Source organism: Silene latifolia, chromosome 6, assembly GCF_048544455.1.
Source record: "Silene latifolia isolate original U9 population chromosome 6, ASM4854445v1, whole genome shotgun sequence".
Lineage (NCBI taxonomy): Eukaryota > Viridiplantae > Streptophyta > Magnoliopsida > Caryophyllales > Caryophyllaceae > Silene > Silene latifolia.
This window is the reverse complement of record NC_133531.1, coordinates 24,421,806-24,437,654: the sequence shown is the minus strand read 5'-3', so window position 1 is coordinate 24,437,654 and position 15,849 is coordinate 24,421,806. Positions and strand designations below refer to the sequence as shown.

General features: G+C 39.3%; 1 protein-coding gene across 1 annotated transcript; it reads left to right on the top strand.

Annotated features, from left to right (window-relative positions):
- The first annotated feature begins 11,374 nt into the window (after positions 1-11,374).
- On the top strand, positions 11,375-14,987 carry LOC141587836 (uncharacterized). The gene is made up of 3 exons (XM_074409302.1): positions 11,375-12,553; positions 12,684-13,865; positions 13,977-14,987. Exons 1-3 carry the CDS (start codon positions 11,375-11,377, stop codon positions 14,985-14,987), a joined length of 3,372 nt encoding a protein of 1,123 aa, XP_074265403.1.
- The last annotated feature ends 862 nt before the right edge of the window (positions 14,988-15,849 follow it).

Here is a 15,849-nt window from a genome sequence, read left to right as displayed (position 1 = left end):
TACTTCATGTTGTGATGCGGGCATTTTCGCACTGCGGTGCGGCTGTTGGTGGTGGTGTTGCGATGCCGTCACCGGTTGTGGTGGAGTAGGCGGGATGATTATGATTCGAGTTTCGACAGTACATACCAATTATACATAGATTGTTGTTTTGTTTGATGTTGCCCCCTGCGATTTTCAGTTTGTGCAGATAGACAGTTGTCTTGTTTATTGATGTTTTCTTTACCAGGTTAAGTTTGGGAATGAGGGTAGAGTATGATATGAAATAGCTTTGTATATGTTTTCGTTGTTGTCATGGTATAGTGATATTCTGTTGATGGGACACGGTTGTGAGAGGTTATTCTGATAATTTTGATCTTGTTCTAGATAAGGCTTTAGTAGACATGGTAATGGCAAGTGATTCGTAAAACATGTGTGGTAATGACCTGAAAGATGCAGGTGGTTCATAATCCTTTGTTGAGACAGTGAGTGTAGGGTGTTGGTGAATTAGTGTCATGTTAAATTATGTATGAGTTTTGCGGTAATGAAGGAAAGAACTTGAAGATCTAGTGTGAGTGTACGTAACGAGTGTGGATCGTGAGTTATGCTTTTGGGAGATAGGTGCTTTACATAGAGAGGTATGTTGTTTTGCAGTAATAATGGAGAGTTAGTATGGTTATTTTGCTACGAGTTTTATGGTATAGGTTAGGTGGTGTGCCGAATGAGTTGAGGTATGAGAAATGTTTAAGTAAGAGAGCCTTGGATATATACATGACGAGTGTTTAGATTATAGGTGGTTATCTTTGACATGCGGTGGTGATGAGGATAATGAGACGATATAGCTAGGATTTAGTATTAGTGAGTTACGAGGACGTAACATTTATCTTAAGAGGAGTAGGATGCGATAAAAGAGATTTTGAGGGTTGTGCATATGGTAGTATAATTGGAAGTAGAGTGTTGGTGTAGCTTAAAGGACGGATATTTGTTTTGATTGATTTTATTAAAGGTCATGACCGTGCTTGTAGTAGTTCGATGTTTAGGAATGGGAGAATATTTCTATAGTGTTGACAGTTGGATGATGATGTTATGAGTGCGAGTAAACTTCGAGGACGAAGTTCCTTTTAAGGGTGGTAGAATGTAACATTCCGTTTCGATGGTTGATCTTGTTTTGTGGATTGTCTTGGTATTGAGTTGCTAGTGAGTGTTATGGAAGTGAGACAAGGTTGGCAACGTTATATTGTGGTTATTCGATAATATTATGGAGTCAATATCGAGAGGATATGTTAACTAGTAAGCGTGGTTGGTGGAGTTAATGTTAGGTGTCCATGTTTTATAGGTTGGGTTGGAACTTCGGGGACGAAGTTCTTTTTTTAAGGGGGGAAGACTGTAATACTACGGATTTTTATAAGCTAAGTACTCGACCGAGTAGAGCCTACTCGGCCGAGTAGTGTCAAGAGTGTAGTCTGTTTGGGTTCTGCCGAGGAATACTCGGCCGAGTATAGTGAATACTCGACCGAGTAGAGGATACTCGGCCGAGTATACACTTTACTCGACCGAGTATCCGGTCTGGCGAGTAATATTTCAGCAGTTGATGCGGGAGTGTTTAGGGTTATTTAATATTGAAAGTCAGTTTCTAAACGTCATTTACAACCCTAAACATTTTACGATTACTCTAATCACTCCATAATCCTCCACTGTGTGGGCAATCGTCGTAGTCCTTGCGTTCAATCTTTCATTCTTTCGCCGGTAAGTCTTTATCCCTATGTTGTTGATGATTAATTCTAGGGTTTGTCTTTATTCTTTGAATTGAGGGAAATGGGGTTTTGCAGTTAATGATTAGAATTATATGATTGTTGTTGTAGGTGACGATGTGGTAATTGTTATGCATTTGTATGGTTGATTGCAGCGTAAGCGGACTGCGAAAAAGGTAGGGTTTCTCTACTCAGTTACTGTTAATTGATTTAAGACTGTGCTTGTGTTGTAATTGTTGTTATCTGCTGATCATCGGAGTATGGGTGTTGTGATGACGGTGGTGATGTGGTTGTGTTGTGACGGTTGTGGTGTTGTGACAGCTGTGATGCTGTGGTGTTGTGTGATTGTGGTGGAGTCACTTGCGGGAGTGGCTTCACACCCTAGTTCGCCCTCCGTGGAACCCGTCACGGGAGGGGATGTGCACATTAAGGGATAGGGATTGTTAGTCGCTCGTTGATGAGCTGGACTTGGTGGGGATGGGCTGCGGTCACCCACTGGCGGAGTGGATTACCTGTTGCGATGGGTAATCTGGCAGGGCTACACACTTCGGTTTGTAGTCGGTTATTATAGAGGATGATCAGTCGGTTACATTGTTTGTTTGTCTTACATTGATTGAATGGTACTAACCCCGTTGTTGTTGTTTTGTAAAACCTGCGGTGATCCATTCGGGGATGGTGAGCAGACTTGACAGGTATTGCATTTGGTGAGCTTGGGCGGTCATGGGGAAGTCGTCATCACCAGTTGTAGTATCACAGTCACGAGTCTTAGCTATGATTTTGTAGTTGTCCTCAGTTGTATTCACTTTATTGGTTTTGGTTTGGATTTGGATTGTTGTAAACATTAATACTTTACAGTACTTCTAATAAATGTGTCTAGGACGGACGCTTTTGATATATACTAACCTCGGGCAACCGAGATGGTAACAGCCTTTTGATACGGTCGTTATGTACCAAAAATAAATACCTAGCTACTACTAACAGAAGTCAGCGGTAAGTAGGGTCGATCTCCACAGGGAGGCGGTTTACTATCTACTCGTCTATTCAGTCTGTCTAATGTCACAGTGTGGGGGTTTTGAGTTGTTTGACTAAACTAAATAAGATAAAACAAGAGAAATAGAAATGAGAGAAATTAACAGAGGGAAGAGGAAACTAGGATTTCGGGTCATCAATGAACGTCAATCAATCACAGTTAAGGTCACAGATCAGTCGATGTGTCGGTCTAAGGGGCAACGAATATCTCCTTTCGGTCTCAATTCGCCCTAAAATGTTATTAGCTTAACTTTCGCCCTCACTAAAGCATCCTATTGTTCACTGCGGGTCTCACCTCTTCCAATCCTTCGGTTCAGGTCAAGGCTTACCAAGGTTAAAAGGCTAATTGCTTCGAATCAACTAGCAGGATACAGTTATAGCAGTGATCAACAACAAAGACTAAAACAACAACGACCAATCTATAAACCTAATTAGCAATTAACATCGGTTTATCGAATCACCCAATCCTAGCAAAGAGATTAGCTAGACATGAATAAATAAGGAACAAGAATAAAGAGAGAAAGAACAATAAACATTAAGTAAATAAAAGGGGAAGAGAGAAAGTTACAGTAGAAAGATCCGGAAATGAGAAAGTAATATTCAACAGTGGAAAAGGAAAAAGTAACGTATGTGGTAAAATTCCAGAGGAGAAGCCCCCTAAACATGACGTCCTAACTTCCTATTTATAAGAAAATAGGATTTATTTGACCTAATGACGGAATAAAACTAAAAAGACCAAGCCCATAAGAGAATCCACTCGATCGAGTGATTTAAAACCACTCGATTGAGTAAACTAAAGCTTAAACCACTCGATCGAGTAGAAAATCTACTCGATCGAGAAAATCCTAAAATGCAACTACTCGATCGAGTAGAAAAAGGACTCGATCGAGTAAAATTGTACTCGATCGAGTACTTTCCAGCAACAATTTCCTGCTTTGCGCACTGAACTTCAAACGGCTGCCATTTCTTCGTTACTTGGGCAAACAGGGTGATTCCTGTGGCGTTGGAAAGATAAGAGGACAAGCTTTCATCTCAAATTGGAATCACCTGAATATCAGTTTTAGAACTCGAGATATGGCTCTTCAAAGTAGGCACTAGCAACTTGAAGTTCTTCCTTTGCTCGCCTAGCTATCTTACTTCTTTGCGCATCTCAAAATAGCTACATTCCCGCTCCAAATTCACTCTTCCTCCAAATGCATCCTAAACGGACGGTAAAAGGCTTGATTTCACTACTTTCTGGTTCATTCCTGCAAATAAGACAAAACAAACCAAAGTAGCATATTCGGGGCATTTCGTAGCATAAACTACGATAATAGCATAGAAATACGTGCATAAAAAGGCCTAAAAGGACTATATAAAATGCACGTATCAAATCTCCCCAAACCAAACCTTTACTCGTCCTCGAGTAAACTAAATGCAAATTAATGGAACGGAAAAGATAACTCAGAGCTAGCTACAAATGCCCACTTAAACCAATTTAATGCAAGCAACTAACACTTATAGCAAACAGTCAAATGCAAACGAGTTATAGGATGTCTATAATAAAGCTGAACCGTCGACCTTGCAAGACCTTTAATAATGGACTCTCACGGGTCACTCTTCTCTCATGAAGCAAAGGGGGAACATATATATGTAAGAGAGAAAGAAAGATAGTCACTCACCTAGACTACGACCCACATAAACATGCATGCAACTAATATGATAGACAATTCTAGCTACCGTACATACATTCCAACCAAACAAGGTCCTGTCATCACCGTAGGGGGCTTACAAAAATATGGTAAAGTGAGGCAATGGGTAAGAAAAGGCAAAACATTTATGGGAATGTGGAGGTATAGGTGATCAAGTTAGTACCTAAACAAAACCATATGGAAAAATATCCACTCTTACTCAATTATGAATTAAGCACGATGCCCTCCAATTGGCACAAAACTCACCAAACCGAATCAAACATACTCCTCAAATGATATAAATAAAGCATAGGAGCAGAAACCGTCAACAAACAACATCTTTTTTTTTCCTTTCTTTTTTTTTTCTATTTTTTTCGGTTTCTTCTTTTTTTTTTTTCTTTTCTTTTCCTGTTTTTTCAATTTTTTTTCTTTTCATTCACATTTTTCAAAGCTTCTCTTTTTTTTCATCCTCCTTTTCTTCATAAATTACCAACTCCCAAATCAATGGATACAAGCCGAACTTGGCACAATAAAATATATACCGCAAAAAACAATCTAAACTAGCTTGACAAGGCAGGCTAAATTTGGATTGTACTTAAAGGTCAACATGCAAATTTGGCTAATGTGGAGTTAAATGGGTAAAAATGAAATAAAGGGAAATTGTAAGCACCTCCCTGCATGTGACACCAACCACTAACCCGAATGTATGTAGGCAAAAAGCAATTGAATTTCATATTCGTGCAAATTAATGATACATGATATGCAAGGAGTAACTACTCACAATCCTACATGAAACTGGTAATAAATGACACCAGTTTATAAGGCTCTAAATCTTAGAATTTATAAGTAGGTTGCCAAAATTTTAGGTCAAGTCTATTCATTCAGCTAAATTTAAACATTAATTCGTAGACATGCAAAAGACAAAGCTAAAAAGATAATAGTTTAATGCAAGGCTTAAGCAAAAAGACAATTTATAGTGCAATTTCATCATTGAAATCAACCGTTCCGACTCAACCTACATGCTAAAATAAACGTGAAATTTTTGAAATTTCAATATTTTTTTTTTATGGAATTTTAAAGTTTATATGAAAAATAAACAACATTGCATACGGAAATTAAACGTGATAACAGAAATGCAAATAAAAACAAGATGCAGACACAGATATGGATGCATAACCTCCCCAAACCAAACCGTACAATGCCCCCATTGTACCAAAACATGGAAAGGAAATTCAAACTAAAAGAGAAAGAGAGTAAATACGGAAAGCTCACAAGAATACGCGAAGAAGGGACCTCCCCAAACCAGCCAGCAACGTGGGAGGTCGCTAAAGAGCCCAAATATCGTCACAGGAAGCAAATCCAAGTCAAAGGGCATCCAAAAGCACTCGATCGAAGAAGAATAGCAGTCGATCGAAGACTTTTCTCTTTGGCAGGTGCTCGATCGAGTAAAATAATCACTCGATCGAGTGTTTTCAGCAGCAAAAGCTCTCGATCGAGTACAAAAAGTACTCGATCGAGTGATCCTTAATATGTTCCTGCAAAGATGCAATGAAAACAGCCCACAAACTAACAAAAACAAGCATAACTGAATAGTTTATGGTACGAAGACCATTTATTACAACTAAAACTGAAATAAAATGCAAAACAATTAAAAATAAATCTCCGGGTTGCCTTCCGGGTAGCGCTAGCTTCAGTCAGGTCCCAGCTCGACCTTCTTTTCTTCGAGGCTCTCTAATTAGTTACAATCAAAACAGCTCAAAGCGCACAGCATGAGATCATACATATGCGCATGTGCTACACAAAAATGTAAGTAGCATCATAGTGGAATAAAGAAATAGGAAATAAAGGTATATAAACATTTAAGTCTAACAAATTTCCTATGAGAGCTCCTAAATTTGTCCACAAAATATAGGAGCTCGGGAGCAATTGACAATAAATTAGGGCCCCGTTTCAGATTAACAAGTTTATGACGATAAGTACGGTGAAAAGGCATTAAATTGATTGACCAAATGGGAGAGGGTAAAGCATTAGAATGCGAAGCATAAGTCAACTGAGGCAAAATACTATTTAAACAAACAATAAATAAATTATCGTTTACTACCTCGGGTTGGTCGCTCTCAATGACGGAATCATTGACAAAGGAAGATATTACCTCTTCCGTGCTAGGAGCAATTACCGACTCAGCTGCCTCCTCATCACCCTCCTCAGTGGATTTCAGCCCATAAATCGCAGCTTCAAGTGCATCCAACTCGGCTTTGAATAGGGGAGATTCACCATATCCATTATCATCATCAAAATCGTCATCCAAACAAACCCACATGACGAATCAATGCTCTCACTGGCCAATTCAGTCGATCGAGTAGAATTGTTACTCGATCGACCACTTCCTTCCTGATTTTCACTCGATCGAGTGCTTTTAACTGCTCGATCGAACGGTTTTTCTGGAAATTCACTCGATCTAATATAAGTCACTCGATCGAGTGATTCTTCCTGTACAGTGCTGAAATCCTCGTCTAGGGTAGTAAAATATGATAGAAATTCGTAATCCGAGTCATAAAAATCATCCTCAGCATTGGGCAACACGGTTTCTTCATGGGAATAACCGCTCTCGGTAAGGTATACCTCTCCTGGTTGCCTACTATCCGACTCAGCAGCTAGCTGAGCTATTTGAGACTCCAGCTCAATGAGTTGAGCTTCCATACGACTATCACTCTCTTGCCTTTTGGATGCAAGTGTTTCCAACAGAGATTTCAGCTCCGCAACCTCTTCTTTCTGTATATTAGGAGGATCTTGTTGCGGTGGCCATTGATAGGGTGGATGTGGCGGCACAACTACAGGGGAATGGCTAACACGTACCCAAAGCTTGAACTCGTAGACCGCATCATTTTCGCCGCCATACAAAATCGCATTGTGCTCGGCGACACCACATCTCCTCCGATGATAAGTCACCCCTTTGTGCCATATAATGGGACATAGGTGACGGGTCAAAGGTACTCAAGCCTTCCCTTTGACAATCTTTTACCTAGAACTGTCTAGGTAGGACCTGTAGGGCCTATCAAAACAGCACTCAAGGAAAAAGATAAGAACGGCCTCAAGGGAAAAATCCCCTGAGGCTAAAAACAGACGAAATTAAACAAATAAATAAATAGTTGCATCCCCGGCAACGGCGCCAAAATTTGATACGATCGTTATGTACCAAAAATAAATACCTAGCTACTACTAACAGAAGTCAGCGGTAAGTAGGGTCGATCTCCACAGGGAGACGGTTTACTATCTACTTGTCTATTCAGTCTGTCTAATGTCACAGTGTGGGGGTTTTGAGTTGTTTGACTAAACTAAATAAGATAAAACAAGAGAAATAGAAATGAGAGAAATTAACAGAGGGAAGAGGAAACTAGGATTTCGGGTCATCAATGAACGTCAATCAATCACAGTTAAGGTCACGGATCAGTCGATGTGTCGGTCTAAGGGGCAACGAATATATCCTTTCGGTCTCAATTCGCCCTAAAATGCTATTAGCTTAACTTTCGCCCACACTAAAGCATCCTATTGTTCACTGCGGGTCTCACCCCTTCCAACCCTTCGGTCCAGGTCAAGGCTTACCAAGGTTAAAAGGCTAATTGCTTCGAATCAACTAGCAGGGTACAGTTATAGCAGTGATCAACAACAAAGACTAAAACAACAACGACCAATCTATAAACCTAATTAGCAATTAACATCGGTCTATCGAATCACCTAATCCTAGCAAAGATATTAGATAGACATGAATAAATAAGGAACGAGAATAAAGAGAGAAAGAACAATAAACATTAATTAAATAAAAGGGGAAGAGAGAAAGTTACAGTAGAAAGATCCGGAAATGAGAAAGTAATATTCAACAGTGGAAAAGGAAAAAAGTAACGTATGTGGTAAAATTCCAGAGGAGAAGCCCCCTAAACATGACGTCCTAACTTCCTATTTATAAGAAAATAGGATTTATTTGACCTAATGACGGAATAAAACTAAAAAGACCAAGCCCATAAGAGAATCCACTCGATCGAGTGATTTAAAACCACTCGATCGAGTAAACTAAAGCTTAAACCACTCGATCGAGTAGAAAATCTACTCGATCGAGAAAATCCTAAAATGCAACTACTCGATCGAGTAGAAAAAGGACTCGATCGAGTAAAATTGTACTCGATCGAGTACTTTCCAGCAACAATTTCCTGCTTTGCGCACTGAACTTCAAACGGCTGCCATTTCTTCGTTACTTGGGCAAACAGGGTGATTCCGGTGGCGTTGGAAAGCTAAGAGGACAGGCTTTCATCTCAAATTATAATCACCTGAATATCAGTTGTAGAACTCGAGATATGGCTCTTCAAAGTAGGCACTAGCAATTTGAAGTTCTTCCTTTGCTCGCGTAGCTATCTTACTTCTTTGCGCATCTCAAAATAGCTACATTCCCGCTCCAAATTCACTCTTCCTCCAAATGCATGCTAAACGGACGGTAAAAGGCTTGATTTCACTACTTTCTGGTTCATTCCTGCAAATAAGACAAAACAAACCAAAGTAGCATATTCGGGGCATTTCGTAGCATAAACTACGATAATAGCATAGAAATACGTGCATAAGAAGGCCTAAAAGGACTATATAAAATGCACGTATCACCTTTCATGCTTGGGTAGTCCTGGTAAGGTACCTTGGTATGAGGGGGTGTTACAAAATGTCTCTTGGGTTACTTTGTTGATTATCGTTTATTTTCAGATACTGCTTTGACAAGATATATTGAACGACATTGGGCTCTTAGGGGTTATGTTGCGGTCCATCAAATGGGTGATATTTATGCTATCTTTTGTAGCAATGATGAAGACATAGCTGATCTTTTAGAAAGGAGTATCATAGTTTTCAGGGGTGCTCTTATGGTTTTATCAAGGTGGTTTCCAGAAACTGTCCCAAGAACGGTTAGGTTCCCGCTTGCATGTTTGTGGGTGAGAGTCTGTGGGTTACCCTTTGAGTATCTTAACATGCATGTTGGTAATATTGCTGGTCAGCTTATTTGTCGTCAATATGCAGTGGAGCCTTTCGAATTCATTCCTAAAAACGATTATATTCGAATTAGGGTTTGCATTTATCTTAATGATCCTCTAGTACCAGGCTTTTTTCTGGCATGCAATGATGGATTCTTGGTTTGGATACAGTTCAAGTATGAGGACGTATTTAAATATTGTACACGTTGTGGTCGTGTTGGACACAAATATTCCAGATGTAGGGAGAATACCTTCAATATAAGATCATCTGTTAACTCTGCTTTGGAGACGGCTGTCAATAAAGGTTTCGTAACCAGGCACAAAGAGAGTTTTCAATGTTTAATCTGGATCTGCGTGCTCAGCCTTGTACAACTAAGTATACTACTTCGAGAGTCAAGTTGGGTCCTAATAGTAACCGCGTTGTCCCGGCAGACTCAGATCCTGAAAAGGTTATTCACTTTGATCTTGGGATTACGCCTGGGGGCGGGTGCAGCCTGGTGACATGCTTGACATGAATCACCAGCCTTTTTCTGGTCCAGTTGTATTCCCAAATGCTGTTCAGGTTCCTAATCAGGATGTTCCGATGCATGCAGCTGATTTGCATGCGCAGACTAATGACATAAATGATCAAGGTCCTACTTCTATGCATGACGATCCTAATTTTAATCCAAATGTTGTGGACTTGAATATTGGGTCTTCTCAAGCTGTTAATGACAATGAAAATCCCAGTAATGATGGCCCTTTTGAAAGTCATCAGGGTGAAGATATAGAGCGTCCAACAAATCATTTGCATGTTAATTTAAACGAAGGCAGGCATTGGGATTTGGATGCTGCGATGGGGGGCACTGGGGAAGCAACTGTTCAGACTGAGAATAATGCCCAAACAGTACCAGCGGAGGAGGATCAGGGGAGAAATGTTCCAGGTAATTTTGCAGATGATCCTTATATACAATATGTACGTGATGCTGATAGTTTTGGGGATGAGTTGGTTGATCATGACCTAGAGATTCGGGAATCTATATTTAATAGGTTGGAGGGTAATAGAAACAGAGCCAGGTTAGAGGATGATGTTGCGGGGTATAATCAGGCTTTTCTTATTCCGCCAGATCTTCCTTTGGTGTATCATGATCATCTTGTTGATCTTAATGAAGAAAACTTGTATCGAGGTGAAATGACTCCTAACTTTTTCTCGCCTAATGTTGTGTTATCTCCTAGAGGTTTTCTTAGTCAGCTTGGTAGTTCTCCGGACACTGTCTTTGAAGAATCAAATAGTCAGTTTTTGTCATCTGGTGAATCAATCAGAGAGCTAAATGTGTTGTTGTCTTTGAATGTGTTGGGGAGTGATACTATTGATGCTGATGGGACATCTACTGATATGGAAGAGATTCACTTGGTGGACAATCAGGGGGGGTTTTGTACAAGATGTTATGGTTGATGAGCATGTTTGTTTGGCGACAGGAAGGAATCTAAAGACTGACATGCTTGCTAGTAGGTCTTGTAATGATTTGTGGAAGATTGTTCAATCATCTAGGGGCCATGCTGCTGCTGTGTCTGATGTTTCTGAATGTTCAAATGGCCGTGTTTCTAAGCGTAAGGCAATAACAGATCCTGATTTAATTACTCTTCCTGAAGAGGTGTTTCAATCTAAGGATGATGCTGTAAGGTTCATTGAACGTATGGGAAAAAGGTTTAAGGGGTCAGAGGATGGAGGCTGCTTTGAAGCTGAATCAAAGTGCTCAGATTACTGTTCAGATCCGGTTACACCAAAAGGATTGGCGATTATTGCTGAAAATTTGCCACCAATGACTTTGGATTGTGGTAGGATTTGTGAAAGAGCTGCTTTTAGAATTTGTATCCAAGAGGATGAGTTGGGGTCGTCTTCTGCAAGTTCCTCTGATTCGGGTGTTGCGGGAGTTGACCTCACTCAACTTCCTTCCAACCCATGAAGGGTTTATCTTGGAATTGTAGGGGTTTAAATGATCAGCTCGCCCCTACTATTCCTAAGGCTAGAGCGATCTTATCGTCTTCTTATTTTGATTTTGTTTTTCTGTCAGAAACTAAGTGTAGTATATCTTTTGTTGACCCCCTGTTTCGTCATCTAGGATTTTGTCATAGCTTGGGAATAGATGCCCAAGGTACCAAGGGTGGTTTATGGCTAGGTTTTAGGGATCCGTCTGTTTTCTCGTGTATCTATGTATGTCAGAACTTTATTATTGTTAAAACTAAGCAGTGTAGTGTTCGTTGTTGGTATCTGTGTCTTGTCTATGGTGAACCAAAAACGCATCTACGAGGAGATGTTTGGAATGAGCTATCAACATGGATGGATACTTTCTCTGACCCTTTCCTTTTACTTGGTCACTTCAATCAAATCGAGTATCAAATTGATAAATGGGGTGGGCGAGTTGGTGTTATTGATGGAGTACAATGTTTTCGAAAATGGAAAACTCAACATTGTCTTATGGATATTCCTTTCAAAGGTCCGAAATTTACATGGTGCAACAATAGAGGTTTGGGGAAAAGGATCAATGAAAGACTTGATAAGGGTTATGGCTCTCCTAATTGGCAAGTTCTTTTTCCAAATACGGGTATTTTACATTTTCCTATTCAAATCTCCTACCATGCACCAATAATTTTTGACTCTGATCTTATACGAAGTAGTGGGAGAAGGCCATATAAGATTGAAGCATGGAATTTTAATTACCCTGAATGTTTACAGTTTATTAGAGGCAACTGGCAAAGATCTTGGTACGGTTGTCAGGTTACTATTTTGGGGAAAAAACTGAACTTGACAAAGAATGTAATGAGGATATGGTCTTTAAATAAGCGGAAAGAATGGAATAAACAATGGACAGATTTTGATAAAGACCTTACATCAGCTATGGACGACGCAGTTCAATCTGGAGATCATTCCACTTTTGATGCTCTAAGAAGTGGGGTAACTGAATATTCTAGGAATTTAGCTGTTTATTGGAAACAACGAGCTAAGCTGAAATGGGCTACAGAAGGAGATACATGCTCTAAATATTTCTTCAATTGTGTTAAAGCTAGAGCAGGTAAAAATCATATATTTGGTATTGAATCTATTCATGGGGATTGGTTTTTTGAGAGAAATGAGATTGAGGTAGCTTTTGTTAATCATTATAAGGATATCTATCATGCTACTACACCTCTCATTTCTTTGGATGATTATAAGTTACAATATCAGGACTTCTTTTACATTGATAAAGTTTTTTTAAACTGATGATGACAAGGATAGTCTTGGTAGTTTATTTACAAAGAAGGAAGTTCGAAAGGCAGTTTTTCACCTTGGGTCACTTAAATCTCCCGGACCTGATGGATTCCCAGCATTGTTTTATCAATGGTGTTGGCATTTCATTAAACACGATGTGGTATCTGCTGTATTACAAACGCTCAATTCCGGAGAGGTACCACGTCAATGGAATAAGACTTTTATTACACTAATTCCGAAATGTACAAATCCAGAAGGGGTGGATAATTACCGGCCTATTAGTTTATGTAATGTCATTATGAAGATAGTAACTAAATGTATTACAAATACGTTGAAAGGTTTCATGGGAAAGTTAGTTGGCCCTTTTCAGAATGCTTTTGTACCGGGACGTTGTATTACGGATAATATCTTAATTTCCCATGAAATAATTCACAATATTTCTGTTTCCTCGGGAAAGTTGCCTAGGATGGCTTTTAAGGCTGATATGAGTAAAGCATATGATAGATTGGACTGGAATTTTATAAAGATGACGTTGATGAAGATGGAGTTCCCGGACAACTTGATTACTCTTATTATGAATTGTATCACAACGGTCTCTTATGAAATTCTTATTAATGGTGTTCCAACATCTTCAGTAGAACCTAGATGCGGTTTAACGCAAGGTGACCCTTTATCGCCATATTTATTTGTTTTATGCACGGAGTTACTATCTCAAAATATTCAAAAAACTACGACTATGAAGACTTTGCGCGGAGTATCGTTATCTAGAGGGGGTATGGCTATTTCTCATCTCTTATTTGTTGATGACTCGGTCTTCTTTGTGGAAAGTAATAAGACGGGATGTGAGGTACTTTCTGATATTCTATGTAACTATTGTAAAACTTCTGGTCAGTTTATCAATCAAGCTAAATCTGCTCTTCTCATTAGCCCGAGTTCGACTATGGCATTCGCTAAAGCTTGCATGGGTTTGTTTAAGGCGCCAGTTTCTAACTCTCTTGGCATTTATCTGGGTTTACCCTCGGACGTTAGTAATTCACTTGAAAAAACTTCGAAGAGATGTATTTTTAACTTTCTCATTGAGAAAGTTGAAAAGAGAATTTCGGCTTGGAATGGTCTTCTACTTTCTCCAGCTGGTAGGCTAATGCTTATTTCGTCAGTCTTGTCTTCTCTCTCCATTTATTTTCTATCGGTATTCAAAATGTCGGTAAGTGTGACTAAGAAACTTGATTCTATGTTATCACATTTTTGGTGGGCGGGATGCCGGTCAGGCAAACCTATTAGTTGATGTAGTAAAACTTTTCTGAGTCAACCAAAGTGTCTTGGAGGCCTTGGAATAAGAAATACTAGATGTCTCAATCAAGCTTTGTTGGCTAAAACTGCTTGGCGTATTATTTCTGAACCGAATTCCCTTATTCATTTGACTTTGGGACGCAAGTATGGTTTTCAACAGTCAGTGTTTTGTACTACTACTAGAGTAAAGCGGCCTTCTGCTTCTTGGGGTGGCCGAAGTATTGATTGGGGAATGGATTTGATTTGGGAAGATTGTGCTTGGAGGCTGGGGTCTGATTGCAAGCTTAATGTTTGGTCTACAAAGTGGGTCGATGGTGAAAGCCCAATCCCCAAGGACCCGGCAATGCTTCAAGGTGAGCCTAATTTGATCAATTTACAGGTTAGACATCTTATAAATGACTCTCTTTTCTGTTGGAACGAGGAATGCATTTTAAGTTACTTCCATATCTCATGGGCACGACGAATTCTTGCTATCCCACTCCCTGTGAGAAGAGTTGACGACTATTTGTATTGGAAGGGATCTAAGACGGCCTCTTATATGGTAAAGGCTGCGTATTTTAGGGCAAAACAGAATCATTGGAATTTGAATGCATCTACTAAGGATTTGACTAGGTTAGGGCCGGAGTATAGGTGCTTTGTCCAAAAGAAATTGTGGAATTTACCAGGCCCTAAAGTATGGTCAATTTTGTTATGGAAAATTTTAACTGATACGCTACCAATTGGGTGTGAGCTTGCTAGACGGAATATTCAGACATACTGTACCAGTTGCTCTTTGGACGATTCATGTGACGCGGTTGAAACATTAGAACATTTGTTTAGGGATTGTCATGTCGCTAGTAGGCTATGGATGGGAAGTGTCCTTGGTATACGAGTGGACAATTGTGCTTTTATTAATGTCAAGATATGGATAATGAACTGGTTTCTTTTCCTTCTAAAAGACAAAGACAATTGCTATGGTGTTACTTCTTTCTTATGTACTTTATGGACCATTTGGAAGGTAAGGAACATCAATTTATTCAAAGCTAGTAAAGACTAGCTTTAACAATGAGCTTGCTGCCAAACAACATTTAAGAAGTCAGAAATGCCAAGCTCCTCCGGGTTTCATGCATTTGGGGGCGGATTTGGAAGCACAGGATCTACAAACACAACTAAGACAAGGGCAACATTTTCCTATTTTAGGTTCTCTAAGTATGTGCAATAAAGTTCAAGTCAAGGTTGATGCTTCTTGGACGGATAGCCTTCACACGGGTATTGGCTGGGTTTGTCTACTGCCTGACGGTAGCAAGTCTGAGTTCTGTGTATCCACCCTTGCACAAAGCCCAGAACAGGCAGAAGGGAGGGGTATTTTGGAGATCCTCAAATGGACTTGGAACATGAAATATCTACACATCCATATTGCTTCGGATTGTACTACGATTCTCACTCAGATTGTTGAAGGACAACCATCTAATCACCTTACGCAGATTATAGTTGGTGACATTTTAGATATAGCTAAATCTTTTAATTGTTTTTCAGTTTCATGTGTTAATGAGAAAAAGGATTACGCATCTAAGGTAGTACCTCAGACCTTGTAGTTTTTGAGCATATACACATTTTTTCTGAGCATATTACATTTATAAATATAGTTTTTGAGCAATATTATATTTTTTTAGTATAATGTTTTAGTAAATGTGCTCAAAAACTTTATACTAAAGCAGAACTCAAAAACTTTAAAATAAAACTCAGAAAATAAACAATAAGAGGTACTACCTCAGATGTATAGTCTATGAACTGTATGTTAATCGTTCATGTAATGTAGTAGCCCATAGGTTAGCGAATGTGGCTAGGTCTTAAATATATATTTCCACTTGTCAAAAAAAAAAAAAAAAAAACCTCAAGAATTTTTTTTTATTTAAAAA